The sequence below is a fragment of the Toxorhynchites rutilus genome, chromosome 3 (genome assembly GCF_029784135.1).
Source record: "Toxorhynchites rutilus septentrionalis strain SRP chromosome 3, ASM2978413v1, whole genome shotgun sequence".
Taxonomy (NCBI): domain Eukaryota; kingdom Metazoa; phylum Arthropoda; class Insecta; order Diptera; family Culicidae; genus Toxorhynchites; species Toxorhynchites rutilus.
In genome coordinates, this window is record NC_073746.1 from 6,625,870 (window position 1) to 6,653,752 (window position 27,883).

At 40.4% G+C, this 27,883-nt stretch overlaps 2 protein-coding genes and 1 long non-coding RNA gene across 4 annotated transcripts; 1 reads left to right on the forward strand and 2 right to left on the reverse strand.

The window, feature by feature from the left end:
• LOC129775372 (dnaJ homolog subfamily C member 7) lies at window positions 1–27,819 on the forward strand. 2 transcript variants are annotated; one of them, XM_055780054.1, is made up of 5 exons: window positions 1–123; window positions 181–407; window positions 21,669–21,919; window positions 26,058–27,107; window positions 27,170–27,819. In XM_055780054.1, the coding sequence occupies exons 2-5, from the start codon at window positions 205–207 to the stop codon at window positions 27,280–27,282; spliced, it is 1,617 nt and encodes a 538-aa protein (XP_055636029.1). In that variant the 5' UTR covers window positions 1–123; window positions 181–204; the 3' UTR covers window positions 27,283–27,819. The 2 variants fall into 2 exon arrangements, with proteins under 2 accessions (XP_055636029.1, XP_055636030.1); XM_055780055.1 differs by lacking the exons at window positions 1–123; window positions 181–407 and adding an exon at window positions 21,259–21,476.
• LOC129775371 (uncharacterized) lies at window positions 876–12,580 on the reverse strand. The gene is made up of 4 exons (XM_055780053.1): window positions 12,125–12,580; window positions 10,972–11,709; window positions 9,583–10,912; window positions 876–2,924 (listed from the first exon to the last, which is right to left on the reverse strand). Exons 2-4 carry the CDS (start codon window positions 11,705–11,707, stop codon window positions 1,187–1,189), a joined length of 3,804 nt encoding a protein of 1,267 aa, XP_055636028.1. The 5' UTR covers window positions 11,708–11,709; window positions 12,125–12,580; the 3' UTR covers window positions 876–1,186.
• On the reverse strand, window positions 16,896–17,499 carry LOC129775373 (uncharacterized). The gene is made up of 3 exons (XR_008742944.1): window positions 17,150–17,499; window positions 17,003–17,092; window positions 16,896–16,941 (listed from the first exon to the last, which is right to left on the reverse strand). It is a non-coding gene; the product is annotated as an uncharacterized LOC129775373 (long non-coding RNA).
• Window positions 27,820–27,883: the final 64 nt, after the last annotated feature.

The window sequence follows — 27,883 nt, forward strand, 5'->3', positions numbered from 1 at the left end:
TGTTTTTCCTCGGCTAAAACATCTCAGCTTTCCTAGCAGCATCAGCAAGCAACATTGGCTATTTGTTTCACGCGTAGGATTTCTCCCGAAGTCTCAGGTCGATTCCCGTTATCGAAATACGAGGTTAGAACTACCATCCAAAAATATTTTCACTGAACTAAAGCCCCACACAAACATTAGATTAAAATAAAGTTTAAATTCGAGATGTCAGCCGAGCAAGTGATCGATTTGGTGGGTGACGAAAATGACGACGTGATTGTGATTGACGATAGTCCGAAAACAAGCATTTGCGAGGATAACCCTATGGAAGATAGTGACCAAAACAGTGAGGATCGGAAACCCTTCGACGCTGACGATATTCCGGTTCAAATGGACGTGGACGAGATCATTCCAATCAATAATCAAACGTGAGTAAAGTTTTGTTATGGTAGCGTTTTTTGCGTGACGCAATTAGACGATGAAAACTTCATTTGAAACATGTATGTTAAGAATTGGGATATAACCCCAACATGAAAATTGTACGACCACAATACATTGCAAAAATAACCTTAACGCGCGCTGAATGAGTATTTCTTGATTGCATTGTTATACGGATATCATACTGTCCAGAAGTAGGTGAAACTCGTCTACATAATTAAGGCGCACCTTCGCGTTCGATGCTTCAGCGTAACACAACAAACAAACGCTTATGTTAAAACAGCTGATTTGTTGTCGCTTAACTCAAGGGCAGATGTATGGGATTTCAATTCGTTATTGTTATTTTTCGAACTAGGAATATTGCATCAATTAATAGTTGATTCTGCATTGTGTTTCATTTGGCATTAAACGATATTGTTGTTGGATGCAGAGGATTAGTCATGAATGAAAATCAATAATTTCAAAGATATATTTCAACGTTTTTATTCAATATAACATTTCAATTATCGTTGTGCTAGTGAGGGGTTGTAGAATTAAATAATGTTTAAATCCAACTATACAGTTTCGGTTACCGGCTTTTGGCTAGATTTTGGGTCTCACCAAATATGTTTTGAACTAATCATATTCATATTGCAACGCATATCAAAGATAACGACCAAGAGAAAAAAAACTTCCAGTAATCTTATATTTCTACAGATGCGATATTCGATCTCAAAATTATAACAAAGTGACTTTGTATGTTTTCCTGCGCCAACTAAAATTCGCTGCTTCAAATGTGAATTGGTACGTGCAGCAGCAGCTGCGAACGATCACTGAATAATGCGGAGCACATTTCGCACTGGAATTGCTCCGGTTGGGGAGGTGGTACTGTCGAGACACCATTTTCCATCTGTGTATCCTGCGTTGGTTCCAATTTGGGATTGAGTAGGGTTTGTGGAGTTTGAATGTCGTTCAAAAGCATGGCTGATAGTTTATCGGGACTATCTTTTTCCTGTTTTATGTTGACAGTTGTTAGATCGGGAGCGTATGCCTCTCTCAAAAAGTTGACTTCTCGCTCTAGTTGTCGGCGTGTGAGACGTTGACTGCGTAACGCGGAAGTCAGAGAACGCTGGGCAGATTCTTTAGTTATTTTCTTCGGCTGTTGCTTTCGGGGGGTCTTCGAAGGCTTCGGATCCTCTTCTTCAGCAGTAAAGTTTGTATCATCTTCTGCAGTCGGTTGATCGTATAGTTCCTTCTGATGACTAACATTATTGTATCGATTGGCTTTGGGTGTGGCCATTATAACTGCTGGTGGTCCACTATTGCTGGCACATTTAATAGGTGAACGAAGAATCTCTTCCAAGTCGTTCACGATATCGCTATTGAACTTGTCAATAAACTTATCCTTACGTGAAATCTCCATCAACAAATTTTGATTCAACAGATCCTCATAGCTGGGTACCTCATGTTGGTGCAGCTTATTGGTGCTGGTAGTAAGAACATCAAGTGCTTCCTGATTTCTATCATCTACGTCAGCGTCAACCTCTCGACCGTCGTCTAGCAGTGGAAAACTTTCGGATGAAATTCTTTCCGAAGGAATTTCTCGATACGTAAGAACGGGACGGTTTCTTGACCGTTCAAATTCCAACGGAGAGAAATTGCTGCTTGGTTGGCTTTTTATGTCTTTGGTTATAACCGTTCTGGTCCTGCGTTTGCCGTCTGTCACTGGGACACGAGTTTTTTGAGTGTGTATCATACGAGGACGTGATCCGGATGCGGAAGAACTCGTTTGGCCACCCAGTGCTCTGGAAGCATTTGATGGAGATGTCTGTTTTCCCCCTCGACGCTTGGGAGATTCGGTTTTTATAGGTTTCACTTTCTTCTCACCACTGGAACTCGGATTACTCACTAAGACAACGTTGCTCAGTAGGTTTATACCGCTGTCATCCAAGTTTGCAGGTTTTGTGTGGCTGGCAGATGCCGAGGCTAACAGCTCATAGGAATTCACATACTTTGACGAGGCTACAAGTTTCCTATCCGAGTTTCCGGCACCATACTCGAGCAAAACTTCTGCAGGATTTTTCAACAGTTCCTCGTCTTCCACTATTTTCATTAGATTCTGTACGGTTTCTGTGTGAGTCACCACGGTGTTATTTTTCATCCTGCCTTTACTGTTGCCCATTTTCTCAACCTCGTCCGGTTTGAGTTTCCTCCTGCGTTTGTACTTCCTCGGGAAGGTCGGGGGTTGTCTTTTCATCGCCGTATTCGTGTCACTGTGCTGAATCAAGTGTTGAATGAGTTCGATCGATGTTTCGAACAGTTGGGTGCATACGGAGCAAAAGTATGGCTGGATGGCGGTGCCTCGCTTGGTGTCCGGAGCCGAATGATGAGATCGAATGTGTTCCCTCAGCACAACTCGCTGGTTAAATGCTCGCGGGCATACTGAGCAACCGTATGGTTTCTCGCCGGTGTGCACTCGCTCGTGCTTTCGAAGCGTTCCTCCGTCCGCAAACGCTTTCCAACAGAATCTGCGGGATGTTCAAAGTTTAAAGGGTGAGTCATATCTATGGTATAAACGTAAAGTTAACGTGGGACTACTTTTAAAATACCATATAAGATCAATTCATGCCTTGTGATAAATTACGTTCTTCCTTACAAGTAAGTTTAATGCGTAAATCTGATCGTCCGTAATCCATTTACGTAAACGGAAGAATTATGAAACGATCATTGCATTTTACATTCCCCTATGAAGTTACTGCATCTCTCGAGTGTACGTACGAGGGTCACTATTTATATTTCGGGAATAGGAACAAAAACAAATAGTTAAGCTGCGAATATATTTTTATTGTTTTTCAAAGTACTCGCCACGATGATCGATACACTTTGGTGCTATGCGCTTAACCCAATTTTCAAAGCATTTATTCCAATCGACACGAGCCTTTTTTTAAGCGATTGTCAAATTATGTGGGATCCAACGTGAACATAATTTTCGCACAACTAAGTGTTCATTGTAAAATCGCATATATGCTGGTGGAACTAATGCTTAGGGATGCCTCAATCTCACAATAGGTTACATGACGATCTTGCTTAATCATTTCGTGCACAGCATCGATGCTTTCTGGCACTACAGTCGATTTTGGACGACCTTCACGAAACTCGTCGGACAGCGAACTACGACCACGATTGAATTCAACTTCTGCGTTTCGAATATCATGACGAAAATGAAAAATGTACTTCATGGCAAGCTGATGTTGATGTTCATTACACTGGCGACTATCGTTTGAGCAGTAGGTTATCAATACAAGGCAGGCTGAAATTCGCCGTATTTGATTTCGAAATAATTTCGAAGTCCATAAGACTAAAACAGACATAAATCCATTTATATATATATATACAATTTTCTTAAACAATGTTAACGTTGCTAAAACTTACATCATACCCTTATTAAACGTAAAAATAATAATTGTATTGATATCAACACCATTTTATTTTATTAATTTTCATGACATGAAACACTATGACTCATTTTATTGAATGGTTTTTATAGCTGTTTCGATCATGTTGTCTGGCATCAGTGTCAAAAAAATTAAGATGCTTTCACCCATACACACGAAACCATTGCGGAAAATTTAAAAATGAAAATTTAACTTTCAGAACACTAGTTCGAGTTTTCTGACTGTTCGCGACCGACAGCGCGAAGATGGAGCAAGTATCGCTATTTCCAAATTCCAATGTCCATCCCTATCCTTATTCCCATCCAAACCACTTCCTCCCTTTCGAAATGCAATGTGTGGTGGATAACACAAATGCATACAGCAGCATATCCTGATGTCGAACTGAATCCGAACGTTCACAAACAAATCCGTGCACAACGATGATCGTTACCAATGTCACAGCAATTCCGAATCCAACTTTTAACCGTCTTAGACCGCGAAAATAAATACCGTGTTTTAGAAGTATTCCAAGTGTTTTTTAAGTTCTCCATACAAGCCACATCCAATGGTCTCCATGAAGTGCCATATTCCTTATAATCCTTAGCTATCACTCAGGCCTCCTTCAGCCGAAGGAACCGCCATCTTCCTCCACCACCAACGTTTTTCATTATACATTTCGATGGCAAATGAAAATTCAATATCTTGTGAGTAATCGATCAGAGTTTGGTTGATATTACTTGATGGGAAGTGTACGAAAACGATCATTTTCTACACACTGTTTTCAAAAATAAGAAGTGAGCGCCATTGTGGCAGCCATTTGTGGCTTCCTTCCACCATCACCTTAAATGGCTTCGAAAAGAATAATTTATTTTTCCGCGCTCAAAAAATTAGGCATATTGCTAGATATCAGAACTAGTTACCACATAAGACTAGAAGTGATAATTTATTGTTAAGAAGAGACAAAAAAAAATTGAATTGTTGGTGGCAATATAGCTGCCACTACCCGTAAAAGGGTTGAGAAATGCTGGAGCTATAAGCATCCGAAATCTTTCATTTCTTTCATCCTCAAATAGTTGTTTTATCCAGTTGAAAATATGATCTTGGTTTGTCTACTTTTGAATGCTTTAGTTCAGAGCTACTCTGTCAAATCAATTTTTAAAATGTTTCCACAAATATAAATAAAATTGTCTTTTTCATGATTTACAGTGCAGGTAAACATTTTTTTGTGCGGAGGATAGGGACCGCACAAAAAAGTCGCATAAAAAAAATCGTGCGAAACTTTACCAGTAGCTTTAAAAATGGTGTTCGGTACAAAACTTGAAAAAAACTTTTTTTGTGCGGTAGATAGGGACCGCATAAAAAATGTTTCCCCTAAGAAAATAACTCAAATCCACGTTGGATTTCCTTTTGTTTCCCTGCTTTGATATGGGGCAGTTTGCCTATTCGATTGCGCGTGGCTGTGTTGTGCTTTTAGTTCATGTCGAAACTTGTTGCTATTAGATATCATGTCGAGTGCAACATAGTGCATTTGATGGAAGGATGAGAATAATTTGAGAAATGAATGTTTTAGACGCAAATATGGTTTTTTCGCATTGAAATGCAAATAAAACATCGAAAAAAAAACTAAATGGACGATAACTTCGTCAAATACGCTCCTTTTCATATACAGCACAAAAAACGCAGAAAAAAACCGCACAAAAAAAAGACCGCTCAAAAACAGGTTTTCCTGTAGTTTTAAAGGATATATTCGTAAAAATATCCACGGATTCACATGTTTAAAGTTTTATAAAGTTCACCTTCTATTGGTGTCAATGCGCCCCTCATTTGAGCTAACTTTTAATCAATCACCCGATGATTATTTGGTATGTATTCAAACCTTTTCTGGATTATAAAACTTACAAATATTGTAAACATCATGTTTGCACACCATTCGTATCAGATTCATAAATCTAAAGCATGTAATTAATGCATCTTGATGACTCCAATTCTGATCATGATATGTCCGATGCACTGATGTTGGTTTGTCCACATGGTTTCCACCATAGTGACGCGCCGCAGTTTGTTTATGGTGTTTATGGTTTTTGGTGGCGTATCAGAAATAAAGTTTCTCGGTGTTGAGTGCTGTTCACCTTTATAATGCCCAAGAAAAGGCAATATTCTGAAGAAAGCCTGAATTATGAATGGATCAATATGATGACAGTAAACTCAGAACAATGAGAACTGCAACCTCTACTTGAGAATTCGAATATCTTTGTTCAAAAATGATGATTTTTGTAACCGGACAAACCATGATTAGAGGTGAACAAATCACGATCATGATTTCTTTTTGAGGAAAATCGTTAAAAAACATAAAGTTTGAAATATTTGAACACCTTATTAGACTTGGAGCTTTTCAACTCGTCTTGATTACATGTGATTTTCAAAGAGAAAGATTGATTTGCATTTACTAGTCGCGTGAACATATCCAAAATCAGACAAATCAACATAATTTACCCTACATGTTCTGTGTTTAGGTTTTCTTTTCACCCCCCCCCCCCCCATATATATCCTGTTAACCGTAGTCCCACGTCAAAAAAACAGGAAGTGGGTTATATCTATGGTATAACCGCAAGGGTGACGTAGGACTATCGTTGATTTAGAGATCATTTGTTTGAAGTTGAATCTAAATCCATCCTGAATGAATGAATAAATAAATATTTGGGTGACTTCAAAAACGAGAGTGTTACTTTGAAGACTCAAGGTTTTATGCATTCAATATTGGATACAAAAAACCTTGTTCTGAAGAATAATCTTCAGAAGCTTTCCTGTTAACTGCACTCGATTGACAAATCACAAAACCAAATGTATGTGGTCGCAGTATTATATGGATAGAAAACATTAAAATAAACTCGCTTGAATGTAATTTTCAATTCCAAGGGGAACTGGCAGATTATTTTTCAGCAACGATCATTTCTTTCCAGGTTTCCTCTCGATAACCAATATTGGATACGAAAATATCCTACTGATGGGAAAGAATAATCTTCAGAAGCTTTCCAGCTAATTACACTTGATTGAAAAATTACGAAATCAAATGTATTTGGTCGCTGTGTTCGCCATATAATTAGAAAACATTAAAATAAACTCTTTCGCATGGATGTATTCTTCAATTCCCAGGGAACTGGCAGATTATTTTTCAGCAACGATTAGATCTTTCCGGAATTTTCTCGATGCTGTATGGCATCCAAACGAAAATTCTCGTTTCAGTTTGGCCTGCAAAAAACTTTTCTGAACTCTAATCCATCAAATTTGGAGCCCTGAAAAGGGCCGTTGATTATATGCTAAGCTAATATAGCACCCTCTCCTTGGATTCGACGGGCCAGCTGAATGTCCTTGGGCATGATGTGACGCGTTTTACGTGGATAGCACACAAATTGGTATCTTCGAATAAGCCTCCTGCAGCGTCATAACCGCGGAACTTTGGAAGCGCAAGTCGGTTTTGAAGTCCTGAGCAATTCCACGAACCAAATGCTGCAAAGGTAGCTTGCGGATCAGCAATTCGGTCGACTTCTGATAGCGACGAATTTCATGCGAAGTTCCCAGTCGATAGCGATGTGGCTTCTTCACGCTTCCTGCGGCTGGTGCGCTTATCCGAGCTGCTTTCGTGGTGCCTTACCGCCGAAGGACTAACGAGCTGTCTGCTTAGTCCCGATGAAACAAGTCCTCACGGTGCGAGAGTAGAGTAAGAAATGAACGAAAGCAAGGGAAGTGTCATTTTATAAAACATAAAAGAATCGAATGTAAACCCCACCCTCTTTATTATATAAGCTTACTGTATACTCACGAATATAATAAGGGTGGGATTTAGATTCTATACTTTTATGGTTTATAAAATGACGCTTCCTTTGCTTTCGTTCATTTCTTACTCTACTCTCGCACCGTGAGGACTCGAGCTCGTTAGTCTTTCGCAGACAGCTCGTTAGTCCTTCGGTGGTAAGGCACACGAAGTCAGCTCGGATTAGCGCACCAGTAGCAGGATAGGTGGAGAAGCCACATCGCTATCGACCGGGAACTTTGCGTGAAATTCATCGCTATCAGAAGTCGACCGAATTGCTGATCCGCAAGCTACCTTTGCAGCATTTGGTTCGTGGAATTGCTCAGGACTTCAAAACCGACTTGCGCTTCCAAAGTTCCGCGGTTATGACGCTGCAGGAGGCTTATTCGAAGATACCAATTCGTGTGCTATCCATGCAAAACGCGTCACATCATGCCCAAGGACATCCAGCTGGCCCATCGTATCCGAGGAGAGCGTGCTATATTAGCTTAGCATATAATCAACAGCCCTTTTCAGGGCTCCAAATTTGATGGATTAGAGTTCAGAAAAGTTTTTTACAGGCCGAACTGAAAGGAGCATTTAGCGAAAATCGTGGTTTCGATAATAATTCGTTACCGATAGGTGCCATGGATATGGATTTCTTAATGAAGAATATGAAATACATGACATGATGTAGTGAATATATCCGAAGAAATCACTTTGGTGAAACTGCATTATAAAATTATTTGTGTACGAATGCCGCAATCGATAGTCAACTCTAATTTGCGCTGGGTAATTTCCTCGGAGGACTCGATTCCTCCTTTGAACATTAATAATCTCTTTCTGGCAAAACGATGTGGTATGAATCACATTATTTGAATGATAGAATGAAGAAGTTTTCTGCCAATTTCCTTCAACCTCCAAACGTATCTTTCTCCCGTTTGTCGTTTTCGCGTTCGCTAATCCTTTCTCACAACACCCATTTCTCATTTGAGAAATTGTTGAGTAAACATTGTTTGTCAGTGCGCGTAGAGCGGGAATTCCTAAAGATTCATTGCACCTCTAATAAATTGCCGAAAGACGTGGTCTTACGTTGATCGCACTTGATTGAAAAAATCCAAAACGAAATGTATTTGGTCGCAGCATTATATGAGTAGAAAGGAAATAATCGCTCGAAAATGACTTGATTTTCGCGATGTGAAACATTTTCCGTTTTTCATGTTATGCATCCAATATTGGATACGAAAATTTCCACTGATGGGGGAAAAAAATATTCAGAAGCTTTCCTGTTAATTGCGATTGATTGAAAAATAACAAAACCAAATGTATTTGGTTGCACTGTTATATGGATAGAAAACATTAAAATAAACTCTTTCGCATGAATGTATTTTTCAATTCCCAGGGGAACTGGCAGATTATTTTTCAGCAACGATGATAGCAACGAGAATTCCGCGCGTGTATGTGTGTGTGTGTGTGGCGGCTGCTCCGATGTTTCAAGAGGAACCGTGGCATTACTCTCCTCCTGAAGGATTCCCTTTTGGCCTTAGGTGCACAAACAGGCTCTTGGTGACACCGTTCATCAGCGTTTTCATGATAAACGAAATTAGCTCCACAACAACAGCGACAACATGCTCCAATCGCTGTTCAATCATAACTGAGTGGGTTTACGAGCGGCGCTCGCTTATATACCGATTGGTGATTTCAATAGCCTGTTTTGAAAACAATTTTAAGACTATTGAAACAAGTTTTTGGATGAAGAAGTAACAAGTATATGACGCGTAGACATTTTATCTTTCAAATGAAGTGTTTATCATACCATTTCGTTCAGTTGTTTAAGAGCTATTAACGCTCAAAATCTCGGTCTCCAGCGTAACGCTTTCGTTCTCGAAACTTTGGTTTTACACCCCGGTATAGAAATGAAAGACGTAGTCCTACGTCAAAAAAAGGTTCATCCATATTTACCTGCATCCGTAAGGTCGTTCTCCGGAGTGTATACGCAAATGGATTTGCTGCGACGATCTGGAACCAAACGTCTTTCCACACTCGTGGCATGGGAATTGTCTCGTTTTGGTGTGCGAATGTCTGTGGTTCATTAAACTTCTCCCGTCTGGAAATTCCTCCGAACAAACCTCACACTTGACAGATTTGTTCCGATGTGAGACCATATGCCGCTTGAGGCGAGCTTTGTTGTGAAACGTTTTTCCACACTTCGAACAGCAATGGGAACCATAATTGGCGCGCTCTCGCGAATGTTCCCAGGCGTGTTTCAGCAGAGCAGCATGATTTTTGCAGAATTTCCCACAAATCACACAGGAAGTGTCCGTCAACTCGTGACTATGGCATTGTTGAATGTGCTCTTTGATAGTTTTCTCGTCCACAAACGTCAAAGGACACAACTGGCATCTGTGTGGCTCGAATCGAGCGTGTATTTCAGCATGTGCGAGCAAATCCAGTGCTTCAGCAAAGATGTCACCACATACATTACAAGACAAGGGCCGCTGCGGTTCGTTCTCGTTGCCGTTGTTGTCGTTATATTCTTCCTCTTCATCGTTGTAATCTTCCTCGGCAATCACCTGCTGTTGATGCTGTTGCCGCTGCCGGACAATCTGACTAATTGGTTCATATTTCTGCTCTTTAATACCGTGAGTTTGTTTTATGTGACGCTTGAGCTGTTCCTGTTTTAAAAACGATAAACCACAACTGTCACAATAGAAGTACTGCTCAATGGATTCATCCTCAGAATGTTCATCTTCCACCTGATCCTGTGGGTTATGAATTTGTGGACTATATGTAAAAGACGATGTTTGCTCGATCGATGGAGCCATGAAATTCGCCGCGTGTCGCTGTCTAATGTGGTCCTGTAGCATTGTACGATCCCAGAATTTATCACCGCACGTTTCGCACTCAAACGGCGAATCTCCGCCATGGATGCGGTAGTGCGATGCGAGTGCTTTCTCTCTTGCAAAAGAAACTCCACATTTTTGACAGACGAAAGGTTTCCGTTCATCCGTAACCGGGAACCTAGGAGGAATATCGACGTATGGTTCTACTGGGACACTGAATTTGTTCTCCGTTGCAGGTTTGGATGGCGGAACGCGCGAACGAATGATTGAGGTAGGGACTCTTTTCTGCGATTTCGGAACTTGTTTGGTCCGACTTTTTTTGGGAACAACTCTCGCCGCTGGTGCCCTGTACTGAGAAGGCGCTGGTACCAACAAGCCCTCGGCTTCTTCCGTAGAATCCGAACGTTTTTGAAGCGTTGTCGGTGATGAGTTTGTGAAGTCGTAATCATCTGAAGTAAAAGCCATAATATAATAAATCACATAAACATAAATCAAATGATTGACTTACAGTCATCCTCTGGATCACTCTGGGGCAGAGGTTCTTCATGGTCATCCGCAGTGTACGCGTGCAACTTAAGATGATTTAACAAGTCGCATCGTCTCATGTACCGTGCACCACACAAATTACAAATATGTGGTCTATCGTTAGAGTGAGCAATCATGTGATTCATCAAATTCGCTTTCTTGCGAAACCTCCGGCTGCAGAAATCACATGGATACGGACGCAACGTCGTGTACTCGTCTTGATCGGTGGGAAGCGGCACTGTGATATCATCGTCCTGTGCTCCAATTACAGCCATTGCTCCCAGTTGGTCAACGGTGACTTGAACACACTCTTGTCCATCCGTCTGGACCCAATCGTCGGTAATAACTTCCTCGGTGACCTCACATTCCATGTACTCCTGATCCTGCTGAACTATCTCTCCTCCTACTTCAGCACCAGTGGTACTGTTCTCTCCCTGCACATGGATTACTTCACCTTGGATGAGCGAACCATCGTCGGCTGCCATGTAGATCAAGTTTTCCGGGGGACTTTGATCGATATGACCAATCCCGTCCACAAGATATTCCCGCCCGTCATGAGTCTGCAGGATTATTTGTTCAGCCGACGTAGATATTCCAGTGCTACCAATACCGGAAACGCTTTCAATCATTTGCGTAGGACCCTGTCCCGGAATATTTATTATCTTCATCTTAGCACTGGACTGTGAAGGATCCCAGATTGTGAATGTGGACGGTTCCATGTCTGTAAGATTTTTTCTCATATTAGTAAATAATTGATTCAGTCTCATTTCAATTTTTTTTGTTTATATTGAGACGAATTTTTCGAAACAAATCATTCAACACACCATATACCATATAATTTTGACAACAGTTCATTGCGGAGCAATGTAGTGGTGGTATACCCGTTGGTCAATGGTATTGGTAATCACAATACACTAATGCCCTATGGATAGAGCCAACCCCCAATAAAATGAATCATGGAGGATTGCTGCTTGCGATATGCAGCCTTCGTAAATGATTCGTAGAACACTTTTTCTGAGGTTATGGTCCAAGAATGAGGTTAGTGCTTGCTACAAATCCAATCAAAACAAACCACTTCTAATCAGCTGACGATAAACAACAACAGCTCGCTCGCTGAACGAAACAAAAGTAATTACCTGGCCAAAAATCGCAGAATCACGTATTTTCTACCACACAGGATTCAGTGCGCCATATTAGAAATTGAGACAGCAAATGAAAAAAAAAGTTTTTGAGCGACCGTCGTCTCGACCCAGCGAAGAGAAATCCCAGTATATGTCCTAATGCGAAGAAAAGATTCGAGCTCCGAAACTTCTTTTTCCTTTCTCTCTTTAGAACCGCGCGCACACACACATTACATCACCACGTTTTCAGCCAAATTACAGCCTGCTCTAAATTAGTGATTTCAAAGTTTGTGCACTTTTAATTTCACCAGTTTCTGATGTCAAATCAAAACAACTTTCTGCCACTTTGGATTCCGACTCGGAATCTTTTTTTATTTAGTTGAACATAACCACGAAATTATTGCTGCGACGCAGCTTGACATTTATGCAATATAAGCGAAAGAGAAGCGATATATTTCGTGTGGTGTTCCCTTGCGATACACTACATGAGCGAGGTGAATATGCTGTTTGGTTGTGTGCGTGTAGCATCTCTGACAGTTCGTTGTTGCAAAAAAGAGATAGCAACGATTGGAACACGTGTGCGTACCGTAGAGTGATGCAATGTTATACATGGATCACTATAAACATTCTGTTAAGATGAAGGTGGAAGCTAGCCACAATGGCGCTCATTTCTTTCATTTCCCTCCCTCACCCCTCGCCCGAAAATCAATAATTTTGCGAAACAGTGAAGAAAATGATCGTTTTCGCACACTTCCCATCAAGGAATATCAACCAAACTCTAATCGATTACTCACAAGATAATAAATTTTCATCTGCTGTCGCACTGTATAGTGAAAACCGTTGGAAAACTCGAGCTAGTGTTCTGAAAGTTAAATTTTCATTTTTCAATTTTCGGCAATGGTTTTGTTTGTATTGATGAAAGCATCGTTATTTTTTCGACACTGATGCCAGACAACATCATCGAAACAGCTAGAAAAACCACTCAATAAAATGTTATTCCTGAGTCATAGCGTTTCATGTCATGGAACTCAATAAAATAAAATTGTGTTGGTATCAATACAATTATTATTTTTATATTCAATGTGCCTATAATGTAAGTTTTAGCTACTTTAACATTGGTTAAGCAAATTGTATTGCAGAGCTCGGAACACTGCCACAGCTGCCCATGTTTTCAAAAACAGTAAACGGAAAAGTATTACATTCAATCAAAATGCCTCGGCCAACGAAGAGAAGGGTTAAGGCTCTCCAACGTGAATATGTGAAAACAATACGATCAACGAAGAAAAATATTGAGGAATTATCAACATCGAGTAACTATGCGGAAGAACTTGTTAATACCAAAAGAGCCCCAATTCGCATGTGTTATAAATTTGCAATTGTTCATCGGAACATATCGTTCATAATTTTACTTTAGTATTGAATTGTTATTTTTTTCAAATGTGTTCAAAGACTCGTGTCAAGGAAGCGCCACACAGTCTGATAAGTGAATTGATCTATTTGCGTGTGCTTTGCTCTTCTCTCACAAACACTATTACCCCATTTTTACACGTGGTTTTACCTATACTACTACAATGGCTTCCTTCCACCTTCACCTTAAGGAGTTCAGTTCAGCTATTTTATGTTAAGGTCTGTTCGCTATTAAACGTACTATTACGTGGTATTCGATTGGATTGAACTTGAAGGATTTCACTTAAATCTGTAGTTTTATAATTATTGCATTTTGATTTACTATTGATTCTCCTTTTCTTGTGCAGGGTGGGGGTGCAAATCGACTCTTTTGCCGCCACAGCTCAATTCGACGTCACTGTTGCTTACCTTAATGTCCATTATGCTAGATGAAGCATAAGTGTTCGTTTATATCTTGCTAGAACGGCAATGTAACCCAAACCACTTTTTAAACAGGCGCACCCAGCCATCTGAAGACGTAAATGCTGATTCACATAACTGAATCTCGTGGAATAACAACTCTTCCTTGGCCCATAATATTTCGGAGATGTTGGCTTCTCAATTCTTCCTTTATAGCGAGAATTTGTTCTTTATCGTCTTCCGGCTGCCTACAACATGTTCTCTATATTTATCTAGTTTAGATCGAATATCGTTTCTATGCCACAGAAAATGACCCTGCACCATATTTCCTACGAAGTTCAGTGCCGTCAACGCGAATCAAACAATTCATTGAAGTTCCCTTCCGTTTTATTTGATGTTTGACATGCCAGCAAACGGAAGTCGATAACTAAACCTGCCTTTCCGACCCAGTTAGCGATTGACTACTGTACCAGTTTTACATGATGTTAGGTAGTTGATATGGAATATATATCGAACTTATCTACTTAGAACCATTATGTTGCTTCTTTTGAAAAATGAAGAATTGATACTGGATACAGTTGTAAAATATAAAAATTAGTGGAATTAAGAAACATATTTTTTTTTTCATTATTTACTTTCTTATATGATATACACCCTTATTCTCATTTACGGCCGTATCCGTATATTGATTCGTCGGATACGATACGTCGTCAAAGAAAAAGCTATCCTCATTTACGGCCGTATTTCTGTGTACTAGATTTGTTTGGTAAACTGTTTTATCGACATCGATGAGAGATGTTTTTTTATTTTATCCCTTCTGTTTTGTTTTCATTTGAGATTCCTACATTGTGTACAGTTTTTGTCGGGAAAAAAACCGGAAATTCCCGGTTTTCTGAGTGATCCGCAGACATTTTACTGTGCGAATGTCGATTATGACCAAGTTATTCGGGTTACTTCATAACAGCACGATTGATCCAATGTGACAACAAATCGATTATATGTGAATGGAATCCGCCGGATGATAAGTGCATTAGTGTAGTCGCGTGAAATTCATGTCAGCTTGCGTGTGTAACTGCATGCGACATTTATTATATCAAAATTGAAGCAGGCAAGTCGGAGCACTAGAGGTATGAAACGGCAAATTGCACATGTTCACAATAATAACATTCTTTTCCCTCCCTCAGCATTGTCACATTCACCCTTGAACGAAAGCTCCAGCCGTTCGGAACCATTCGGCAGCGGGTTTCTCAAATGTCAACCTGAAGGAAGTAAATCATATGTGCTCACTTCATGCCGGAACGTATCAGGACAGTTCGGCTCTTGAAACCGAATATTCAGTTATTCTTGGTACAATTAATGAAATTCAAAAGCTGCACATTCGAACGGTACAAATAGGAACAGGAAGCTTCTCAATAGTTTGGTGTTATAACGGTGCGAATGGATCTTCATGACTCGAGTGGTCTGACTCCTTCGAGACAGAGCGCGTTACTCAGACGACAAATGTAACTTACTCGAGCAGCATGGCAATGCTTAAGCCAGGAGCCAGCAGTGCCGAGTTTGGTCAAGAAGTTGAAATTCACAATCTACTTATCATCGATCAGAATACGTTCGAGTTGCTACATGCACATCAATTCATGCAAACGGAGTATACTATGTCACTGATTCCGGCGAAATTGGGCAACGACTTGAAAACTTATTGCATCGTCGGCACAGCACTGATACATCAAGCGGAACCGGAACCCAAAATAGGAAGGGAATCAAGGGCGCGTGCTATTCTCTCATTGAGTTTAACGGCCGTGTATTGACCAGCATCAATTCAACTGCACGATTGTATGAGTGGACTGATGATAAAGATTTGCTACTTGAATGTAACCATTTCAATAACGTGTTGGTATTATATTGTAAAACCAAGGGTAAACAAAATTAATGCAACCACTTGGATTCCTTAGAGTAACGGTTTTTTTAACAGGAGACTTCATTTTGGTGGGTGATTTGATGCGATCTGTTACGCTGGAGGTAATTTTGAGGAGATCGCTCGTGACTATTAACCAAATTGGATGACAGCAGAGTGGATAACAGAACAATCTATTTGTTTGCCTAAAAGATGGATAAGTAGGGTTTCTGTAGCTCTGTTTATCATACGAATTTTTGTATTTATTTGAAGGGCCACAACAACGGACGACGAACGACAGCAAATGCCAGAGGTTGCTCAATTCCATCTCGTTAATATGATGAATATATTCCGCCACGGTTCGCTCGTGATGGAAAACATTGGTGAGCGTACGACGCCGACAACGGGCTGTTTGTTATTTTGGTCAGCTATCGGTCTGGTCACACAAATATCACCTGATTATGAATTATGAATTTCTTCGAAAGTTACAAGAAAGTTTGACTGACACTATCAAATCTGTTGACAAGATTGATTATTCGCATTGGCATAGTTATCATACCGAAATGAAAACGGAACGTTGCGGGGAATTTATTGATGGAGACCTTATAGAAGGTTTTTTAGATTTAAGTCGGGAAAAATGTACGATGTATTGGGATTGCAGATCGACGTGGATAGAACTAAGAAGGAGTGGCCGAAGATGATATAATCAATATTGTAGAAGACCTAACAAGAATACATTAGGATGTTCAGTGTTGATCAATATTATTCAATCGATGCTATCAGTTGTTTTCTGACACAAATGCTGGGAAACCGAGATATTACAAATTTTTCTTAAAAAGTTTATCTTTACTCATTAAGAGAGAGCTGGACGGACAATAGAACCAGATCGAGCTATGCTCGTGAATTTCAGCATTCCTTGCGAAGAATTATTTCATGTTTGTTGGATAATAAAGAGACACCAGTGAATGTACAGTGAAGTTCGTACAACATCTCGTTATTTTGATTCGAATAGTCATGCACGGCGTATTTCTTAAAACTATTTAAGAGTTTTATCAAAACTTTATTACTTTTTGAATATGAAACATAGAATATTCAGGTGTAACGCGGTATGCGTAGGGGGATGTTAGTGTTGGTGCTGTAATTGGAGTCTTGAAAGATGTTATGAGCTACAATTTGAATGAAATATAGTGGTATACCTATCAGGTTGGATATTTCCTAGCGTTCACATCTTTCCATCGGACTTCACACTACCAAGTGTCAAATCACCTTCTGGAGAAATGTTGGCCCTGCGAATGAACGAATAGGTTAGTTGTTTCGAACTCTTCCGAATGCGATCATAATACTTATTCGAATTCTTCTTTCGCTCGTGCTGATCCTGCAGCGGGGTGCCTGCTCCCCAAGCGAACCTATTATGGCTCCACCACCGTGGCTTTCATCACTGAGCAGACCTAACAGACAGAGGAACCACATTAGAACGACCAGCTGCAGCTCTCCTCTTTGGCTGCCGCTGTTTCTAGATGACTTGATACGAGACTCGAGCAAAGCTAGGGGTAAAAGTTTCACATGAGAATAATTGAGACAGTTTTTAGGCAATATATGAGATGCTAACGCTTGCTGGTGGTGAGGTTAAACAACGGCTTTTCCAGAAAATATTTAGCGATTGCAGTCTAAAAAAAATAACAAAGAGAAAAGAACGAACATTCGTTCCTATAATTTACAATCGTCTTATACCTACATTGATGGGAGAACCTAACGACAAATGAATCGATGCAATTTTTCAAAACATAAATCAGGCAGTGAGAATTTGTATCAAGATTTCGCTTGCCCAAAAAAATATGACAATGATGAAACGAAGCACGTTATTATAAATAGTAATAAAATAAAAAGAACATCCTTCTTCTTCTTCTTCAATGGCACTAACGTTCCTAGAGGAACTTCGCCGTCTCAGCGTAGTATTACTTGCGTCATTTTTATTAGTACTTAGTTGAGATTTCTATGCCAAATAACACGCCTTGAATGCATTCTGAGTGGCAAGCTCTAGAATACGCGTGATCACAGTGCAAGTCGGAGGAAATTTCTTTGACGAAAAATTCCCCCCACCAGAACGGGAATCGAACCCGAACACCCGGCATGTTAGTTATGACGCTAACCACTCGGCCAAGGGAGCACGAACAAAAACAAAGAACATCCACAACATATGAAATATGATCATGAGGAACGGTAATATATAGTACAAAACAACATTAAATTTGAATGTTGCAAGAGATAACCATTTCTGCACTGGTAAATGCATTGTAAGAATCCAGTTCTATCGTAACATGTAAGAATTGATCTGTAGAATTCGATGCTTCCTAAGAAGTTCTAACGCTCATGGGACCACCTCGTTTCTGTTGGCACAATTTTTGCGTGACGGAGGGTAGTGGCTCCTGCAGTCGGCTTTGCAGAGAAATATGTATCATTAGGATATTTGTCACCAGCCGGTTAGCAGTGTGACTATGAACCAAAAGACTTCGCCGCATGTTTGGACAAATTTATTGTACGAATTGCTGCACAGCTGCATTTGGTTCGCCGTTGTTAATCACAGCGGCAGCGGCAACAATTCGACCGTTCTGATCACAAAGCGCCTTACGTTGATCCTGCAGTTTTTTTGCGGAGCAAAGCGTTCTGAATTATGGATTGGGTACGGAACTGCAGCTCACGTTGGGATGGATAGTTGGGTTGGGTTGTTGGGTTGTTGCATTTGTGGTGGATCAGTTGCATTCTCAACGTTGTTTTTCATTGTTTCTGTTGATTTTCACTGAGAATTTGCATTAGAATTTGTTGCTGAGTAATCATGCTACTGTTGACTTGATTTTGTGCTAGCATGTCAACTAATCGATTGGTGAGGCGTTGTTTGAAATATCTCCATCGAATTCACAAATTGTGTCCAGGCGAAAGGTAGGTCCTGCCGACACCCATTCTGGCTCTTCCTCGTTTGATGTATCTTGGTGTCGTTGTTCATCTGCACTTATGTAGTTGTTTCGGTTGCTGAACTTGTTAATGCGACGGAACCTTGCTGCGAAATTTGACACAATAGGGTCATCTATTGCTACCGGACGGCGGTTGCAGAGCAGGGATTTCTCAATGCCAACAGCTGACTAGTCGTATAGCGAATACGGCGGACACATGAGTTGCATGCCCGATAGTATGATAGCCGGCAATCTGCAATGTAGAATAGCCGGATCTTGTTCCTCTAGCGGAAGTTTATCTGCATTCAACAATTTTAAATTATTCAGAGTACAAATCGTCTGCACATGTTTACAGAGATCTCACCTGCTTTATATCTCGTTTATATTAAACTGCACAAATCAAAACTACAAAAACAAACTACAACGTTGAGATAACTCTGTATCATAAATTGAACACGTTCGATACGTAAACACCTCCTGATTGTCAACGATGTCGATAATGTAGTACACCAATAACTTGATCTAGTACGACTGTAAATTGAAAATACGACGAATGGCTCGTACGAAAACAAGGATGGGATTTGCGTACGTATCCTATTCGTTCGAAAACTATGATAAGGGTGATAGTCGGTTCGAGTGGTACAAAGATGTTTTATTCAAATGTGTCCTTTCGGATTTCTCATTGATCAAGACTATTATTTGTTGAGGTAAACGTACAATTTCGAGTCATTATCCATAATGGACTGGGTAAAATAGTTTCTTCAAACGATATGTATTTGTTAATCTTTTAGTTTTGTATTGAAAAGATTATCAATCACACAATTGATTCATTAAACTAACAACAAATCAAGATTTTTGTAATCATGATTAATAGCTTTATATCCGACAAGATTAGATTACAATTAGTATTTAATAGTTGAAATAAAACGTAGTCTCCTGTGAGGGTCTATCTACATACCACGTGTATGTCGACATATAACGCTTCCCTCATTTTCGTTCATCGATATCTTGGATGTGACGTTTTTGTACCCCCTCCCTACTACATGAATTGAACATGTGGCATGTGGACAGCTTCTGATCGTATACATCGCAGACCGTAGAGGCGAACGAATTGAAATGTTTAAAGCCTCTATCATTCATCACGTTCGTTCGTTCCATCGTAGATCATCGCTAGTCAGGGTATGTATATGGAAAGGTAGTCTGGACTGACTAGTGCATCAATAGTAGTGAGCCTGTGACGTGTTAGCTTTGCAAGTATCATGGAGCGGTCTAATAAATTTATCTAAATAAGTTTATATCTATTGTATTTTAGCTTAATGTATGTATTTATTCATTGCAGCGTAAAGATAATCTATTCAGATTCAAAACTTAATCAATACATTGGAGAAATTGTGGTTCGGTAATTCGGATTTTAGCTCTTTGAAGCTCTCTGTAGCTCTTCGATACCTTCTGCCGCAGTGCTTGAATTAAGCCATCAGAACCAGCCAAATCGTTAGGTTTTTCATTAGAGATATTGAGGATGCTGCTCCCGATTTCCTTTGACGGAATATCCTTCTCGGGATGGTCTTGTTTAGTTCCATTAGAAAGCTGGGCCGATTCCGTGGATTTTACGGATGCTTCTACTGGATTCAACTCTTGTTTGATGTCAATCAAGCGTTGGCCTTTCTGACAGTAGAAACAGCTAAAAATAAACAGTTATGTGTAATAATTGTAACTATAATATGGATTCGTTCAAATTTACCTGTTTGTATCGGGTTTCGACGATATTGTACTTCCAAGCCATCGATATGAATGAAACAATCTGGACTTTAGTGAAGCGAGCAAGTGTACATGTTTTTAGTATTGCTGTTTAGGTCCTGTCCAAAGAATCGAAGTCATTTCTTCCGAATAGTCACATCGCTTGGGGATCGATGAAATGATAATTTGTGGGATATGTTTCCATAATTCGAGTTGGACTCAAGCCGGAACGCTCACGCATCCGGGTGCCACACATTGAGCCAAATAGAAATATTTTTTATATAATCCTTCGCAGTCGAGCCGCCGTAAAAAGACCACTTTAAAAAGCAACACAGAAACAACACATCCTGGGTACTAGTTCCGTTATTTTAACTTTAATGGTTCACTACCTTCTCTATCTCACGTATTATTGACGTATTTTCAAATAAAAAGTAGCAAAACACGTAATATTCGCAACAAAAAAAAACACTTGTTATGAATTGCTCTGCGATCGCTGCCTTCCGTCAAAGCTAAGATATCATAGTTGAGAGTGTATGAGTGAATCGTGTCGGACACACTTCGAGTCCAGGATACCTTGTCATAAAGGTACCCAGATCGCTAGTGTTGTTTTGATGCAAATTGAAAATATCAACAGTTCTAAAGGCAGTAACCGACGGTAAATGTCAATAGCATTCACCACTTTTGCTTCAGGGGATAAATGTTAATTATCCAATCCACCACTTGTCAGTTCTCTGTTTCTCTTGCTGCTCTCACGAAAAATACATTCGCTCGAACGGAGCATTCTTCCATTAGTGTTTAGGGCGGTGAAGAGCCAAGTCCTTGTTCGTGTGGCTTTTGCTGGTTGCTAGGTTTAGGACAAGTTGATTCTTTTCCTGTAGCAGAGATAATTGTGAATTCTACGACTTCCTTGTCGGATTGTTCGTCTTGGTAAAGTGTTTCCCGAGCAATTCTTGGACGCGGACAATATGGAGATCGAGAACGTGAGGTAAATTCATAATTAGTGGCACTATCTAGTGAAAACGAGGTCACACGAGAAAGTGTGAATTCCTAAAGCAGACATTTAAAACCCGTTCGAGTGTTATGGCGACCGACATATTTGTTATTGAACGTGAATTGCACTGCACCCCACCATATTTTACGTATTACTAAGCAAAAGTTTGTTTCTATTTATTTTAAGTCTCGCCGAGGAAAGAAAAAATTCAGGCAACGAGCTGTACAAACTAAAACGGTACGATGCAGCCCTCAGTCTGTATACGGAAGCAATCAACCTGTGCCCGGACACTCCAGCCTACTACGGGAATCGGGCTGCCACTTACATGATGCTCGGTGACTACAAATCCGCCCTGAGGGACGCCAAACAGTCGGTCCAGATGGACGCCAAGTTCGAGAAAGGCTACATGAGGATGGCCAAATGTTGTTTACTGATGGGTAAGAATGTGTTCTTGTTCTGGTGAAACCATTGGTTCACCTCCACGAGGGAGGAAGTGAAAATGCATATTCAGTTAGCCATTAGTGTTGTAAGCAAAAGCAGAAGTGCTAGAACAAGTTTTATGCTGACAGCAAAGTATATGTGCTAAGTATATTGTGTTTACATATGAGAGTTGGGTGTTGAAATAAATAATGAGCTATAAATAAATTTAGCTTGAGAGGCAAAGCAAAGTTGTGTCAAGTATGTGGCTTGATAATAGGTAGGAAGTGGCAAGCTTCTTTGCTATTTCGTGGTTTGCATTTCGGTCAGAGAAAAGTAGTGTAAAGTTAATATCTTTCTCTGTGCATATATTGCGGCCACATAAGTTCTAGTTACTTGACTTACCTGTCCGAAGGTGAACGAGATCTAAGAATTTACGTCTTAGTATATTGGGGACGATGGAAAAGTAGACACCGAGACCAAAAAGTCAATAAAGCCGCAAGATTAATATAAATAAACAAAATCTTATCGGTAGAGTGTTTGTCGAAACCAATTGATTTTTGTAGATCGTAAATCGTCATGAGGAATAAGAGATAATATACGATAAGGGAGTAGAATCCAAGACACATTGAAGAATGCTTTTTGAAATGTCGATAGAGCACGATTTTGATTCGTAGAGCTTTTTTTCAAAAATAACAAGCCTGATCAAATTTCTTATCGTTGACACAAGATATCATGTATCCGCACAAAGGTTTACATCAAATGACGTCGTTATTTTAGTTGAGATCTTAAATATCAAAACATTTACTTTCGGGACATTCCCCGTACGAAAACGAGCTTTGATGTATTTTTTTATATTTTGGAGAGTTTAGATAAACATGGAAATTCCCGACTCCCCAGTAATTTATTCTGTGATTGAAACAAATTTAGCTGGAAGTAACAGATATACAAATTATGCTCATTTTGTATATTGAGATTGAAAATCCTTTGTGCAGGAAACCGAAACAGTCTCATTTGCTTGGTATTGTAAGAATGAGAGGGTGAAATGAGACTGAATACATTTCTATTTCGGTTCCGTTGTCCGAAACGGGTATGAAAGTGACGTCAACAGATATTGGAAAATCACAGAAGCCAAATTGACGATACAATAACTCACAATTATCATGTTTCAATAAGAGCGCAAACAAGGCACATAAAGTTCGCGAACCGAATCAATGAACAATAACTCCGAAATTCATTCGGGTCAAAGTACCTATCGGATTTTAAAAAAGACCGATAGATACCGAGTGTACGAGCACCTGTTGTGTTTTCCGTTCCAAAAATGTAGATCTCAAAGAGAGAAGATGATTGCAGTCAAATATGCAAAATCATCCTCAAGGCCAACAAACCCATTAAATTTGAGTTGAAGGTGTGAAGCATAAAAGAGAATTGATGGCAAAAAAAAACGGAAGAATACTTAGCAACGGAAGAAATAATAATTACGGTGAGATCAACTATATCTCTGTGTAGGAAATGCAGCCCGATGACTGATCATGAGCTATATATATATAAGTTTTATAAATCTAATTGATCGGCGGTGAATGAATCGAATGGGGAAAAAATTCTACATGTGAACGATGCTTTCTATTTTTTCTTTTTCTTAATTCTTTATTTTTGAGACATTTAGCCTCCTGGGCTGGTTCGTCTCAGCAAAAACGGCCGAAATCTTGCCGAGATGTGCGCATACTAGAAACATAAATTTTTTTTACATGCTACGGATAAAATCAAAAAGGTTTAGAAGGAATTTGGTGAACTATCTGTAAAAGGTGCTCTGGATTTGTTGTGAGTCTAGTATAGTTCTTTTTTCCTGAATACTCTGGGATATAAGAACAGCAGGTTCGTGTTTTTTCAATTATTCAATTTGTAAAGGCAATCTGCAATGTTGGTAATTTTAGCAACATGGGTTACCGATATCACGATCAATCGCATAAAGATGGTGAAGTGACTTACACCAACGGTATGAATGCTGCAATATGTGGAATAATTCGATGTCGAATCTGATGAGTTATAATGCTAAGAACCAATATTATTTTAATTTTACTACTGAGCTGATTGTTTCATTATCTACTTGAAGATTCAAATGCAGAAATTTAGGTAGTTATAACATTAAAAAAACACAATTACTTCTCTTTGTTCATCGCAGTGCAGTGTACAGAAAATTGTAATTATATGAGCAGAGTTTCAATGGTTTCTTATATTCATCTATTAGGAAACACTAAGTAATAAGACACTATCGTGACAGGCATGTTTGGACTTTACAAAGAATGTGATTCAAATGTAGATTTAGCTTATAGCGCATAATATTTATAATTGTTGATTTCCGAACGATGTATGAAAGCTGTAGTGCACCCGTGGCCGAGTGGTTAGCGTCTCACATTATTATGCCGGGTGTTCGGGTTCGATTCCCGTTCTGGTCGGGGGATTTCTCGTCAGAGAAATTTCCTTCGACTTGCATTGTGGTCACGCGTATTCTAGAGCTTGCCCCTCGGAAGGCGTGTTATTTGGCTTAAGAAATCTTAACTAAGTATTAATAAATGACGCTAGTTAATACATACGTTAAGACGGCAAAAGTTCCACAGGGAACGTTAACGCCATTCAAGAAGATGAAAGCTGTATGGAACTACGTCTGTTATGCGGACAAACATTGATTCTTCGGAAACGTTTTTTCAAAATTGTTGTTTTCAAATGTTTTCGAACAAAAAATGTTTGTCTGCATGTTGAGCAAACGTATTATATTGCGTAGAATGCAAAACGGCGAAAATCGATTTTGTTCATTTTGTCGCTTCGGAACCCCGAATCGATCGACTGAGTTCGTGTCCGCTCTGTCGTCGGATGAACTCTGAATCGCATCCCGAAATCGAGGACAGTTCAGCAAAATATTCCCCTAGTATGCTCGCGGTGTCGACTGGATCGCTGTCGGTCGTGCCATTCGCTTGCGGAATAGGGGTTCGGAGTCTTTTTTCCCATTCAGTGCGTTCACATGTCTCCATAGGTCCGCAGAGGACTGGCTTTCGTTGATGGATTCCAGGAAGCCGGTCCAACTGTCTAATTTGACCCGTCTCACTAGTCGCCTCACTCTTATGTGCTGCGCTCGGTACCTGTTCATTGGCGTTTCTTTCTCCGGGCCATCGTGCCGGATTCGTTTTGCCGCACGCAGGTACTTCCTCCGTTTCTTGATTTCTATTTTGATGTCCTCAGACCACTAGTGCGGCGCTCTCGCTTCGTTGAGCTTCTGCATAGTGGTCGGGTTGTCTGGGGCGATCAGGTGGCTGGAGGAAGCCCTGTAGAAATCCCAGTCAGCTTTGTCGAAGATTCGCTTTGATCTACGGGTGGATTGAGGCGGCGGTGCGTTGAGGATGATTGAAATCGGATAATGGTCACTTCCGTGTAGGTCGTCTGCTTCATTCCACCCCAGTTTACCTACCAAATCAATGCTGGCTTCGGAAATGTCAATGGCTGAACTGCTGCGACTTCGACAGAAGGTGTCGGTACCGTCGTTCAGGACTGAGAGCTCCAACGATTCGAAAAAAATCAACGATGATGTTCCCTCCTACGTCTGTTGCTTGCATCCCCCCGTTGTGGTGGGGAACGTTGAAGTCCCCCAGAACGATTTTAGGATCCTCCAAGCTCTCAGACAGCTCTAGCAGCTTGCGTCTCAAATCTGGGATCTTGCCACAAGCTAGGTAAACGGAGACAATTACTACCGGAGTTGGAGATTCTACTCTGACCGCAATTATCGGTAGGTCGGTGTTGATTGGTTGCGCTTATGTGGGCTGCTCCTCTTGCCGCCCAAAGCCACGGAATGTTAAAGTACGGAGCCCAGCTTCATGTACCAGTGGTATTTACCGCCGAGGATATTCTGGATGTTCGTTGGAGATACTCTGTTTATTCCTTGAAGAGCGATGACTAAAGGACACTGTTCCCAGTCTAGGATTTCCAGCTCTCCAAGGTTGTTATACAGACCTTTGACATTCCACTGCAGGGCCAGGTTTGTTGATCTGGTGACTGTTAGACCTCGATGGCGGTCGATGACGTGAAATCAAACTGTTGAGAGAGACCTATTTTTATTCTGCTACTATGATTACCAATTAAGCTATAAAAACTCTCATTCATCAACAGGTGATCTGATCGGCACTGAGCAAGCAATCAAAAAATTTCTGGAGTTAGACCCCTCCAGTCCGGTGTTGAAGCATGAAGTGCACAGCCTGAAACAGCTGCGTGAAATCAACGAAAAAGTCGCCATTTGCTACGACAAGCAGGACTACCGGACGTGCTTGTACCACTGTGATAACGCAATTAAGATCTCTCCCGCCAGCATACACTACAAGTTGCTCAAGGCGGAATGTTTAGCGCTGCTGGAACGCTTCGACGAGGCGGGAGACATTGCGATCAGCATAATGCAGTCGAATTCGACCAACGCCGATGCGATTTATGTGCGCGGGCTCACGCTCTACTATAGTGATAATCTGGAGAAGGGACTGCTGCACTTTGAGCGGGCTTTACAACTTGATCCGGATCACAAGAGGGCGAAGACCATGCGGATTAAGGCAAAGCACCTGAAGGAACGGAAGGAAAGGGGTAACGAGTTGTTCAAGACCGGGAAATTCAGAGAGGCACAAGCGGTATACACAGAGGCCCTCGCACTGGACCCTTTGAACAAGGATATCAACAGCAAGCTCTACTACAATCGAGCGCTCGTGAGCTCTAAACTTGGCAATATGCGGGAAGCTATCACGGATTGCACATGTGCGCTGAATCTAAACGAGAAATACATGAAAGCGCTGTTACAGAGAGCGAAGTTACACTACAATTTGGAGAATTTTGAGGAATGTGTTAAAGATTACGAGAAAGCACTTAAGTTCGAGAAAACAGTAGAATTGAAGAATCTACTCAAAGATGCAAAACTGCAACTGAAGAAATCGAAGCGCAAGGATTACTACAAAATATTGGGCGTTTCGAAGCAAGCCACCGAAGACGAGATCAAGAAGGCTTATCGTAAGCGGGCACTGGTCCATCACCCGGATCGTCATGCGAACTCTTCGGAGGAAGAGAAAAAGGAGCAGGAACGCAAATTCAAGGAAGTTGGCGAGGCGTACACAGTTCTGTCTGACGCTGGCAAGAAAACACGATACGATAGTGGATATGATATCGACGATCTCGAACAGTCAGGTTGGTGTTTTTTTAGGTGGGAGGAAAAGTTTAGCGTCCGAATAACATGTTTTATTTTTTAGACATTGACCCGCAGCACATGTTCCGACAGTTCTTCCAATTCCAAGGAGCGGATACAGGATTTGGTGGAGGCTTCGGAGGCAACAACAGTAATTTCACTTTCCGTTTCGGTTAATTTTGCACGCAAGAAGCGAAACGGAAATCTGTGGATGATTTATTAGGCTGTACTTGTAATAGAGAAAATGAAAAAAATCAACTACTAATCAGAAACAACAGTCGCTAGTGTGTAAAGTAGTATTCTGTTTTATTTGCTGATAAATATTGGAAGTAGTAAAATAGTCTGGCTGAATCCGATAAATCTTGGCCGGATTCAAATGAAAATGTACTTGACTTTTCTAACATTCTTTCTTATATGGGAGTAAAAACTTTTCTGCTCCAGCCCATGCTACCAACACAGTCGCAAATCCTGAGATATATATTCGAATCCAATTGAATACAGAGCGCTGTGCGTGATGTATAATAATAATTAACATTTCCCCAATTATGCGTGATTACTCATATGATCCTCTGTCACAATTTGAAAACAAAGATAAACAACACAATCTAGAAATGTTACAGCAGTAGAAATGCTTTCCTGCTGAATTGGTAGCCAAAAGTAACATGAACTTTTTCAATCGTAAAAATAGAGAAATGTTGGTTCATGCGACGCAAACATTTGAAAATTCGCACAGAAAACTATCCGAAAGCCTTGTGTATGGCTTTTGTAGTTTAGACAT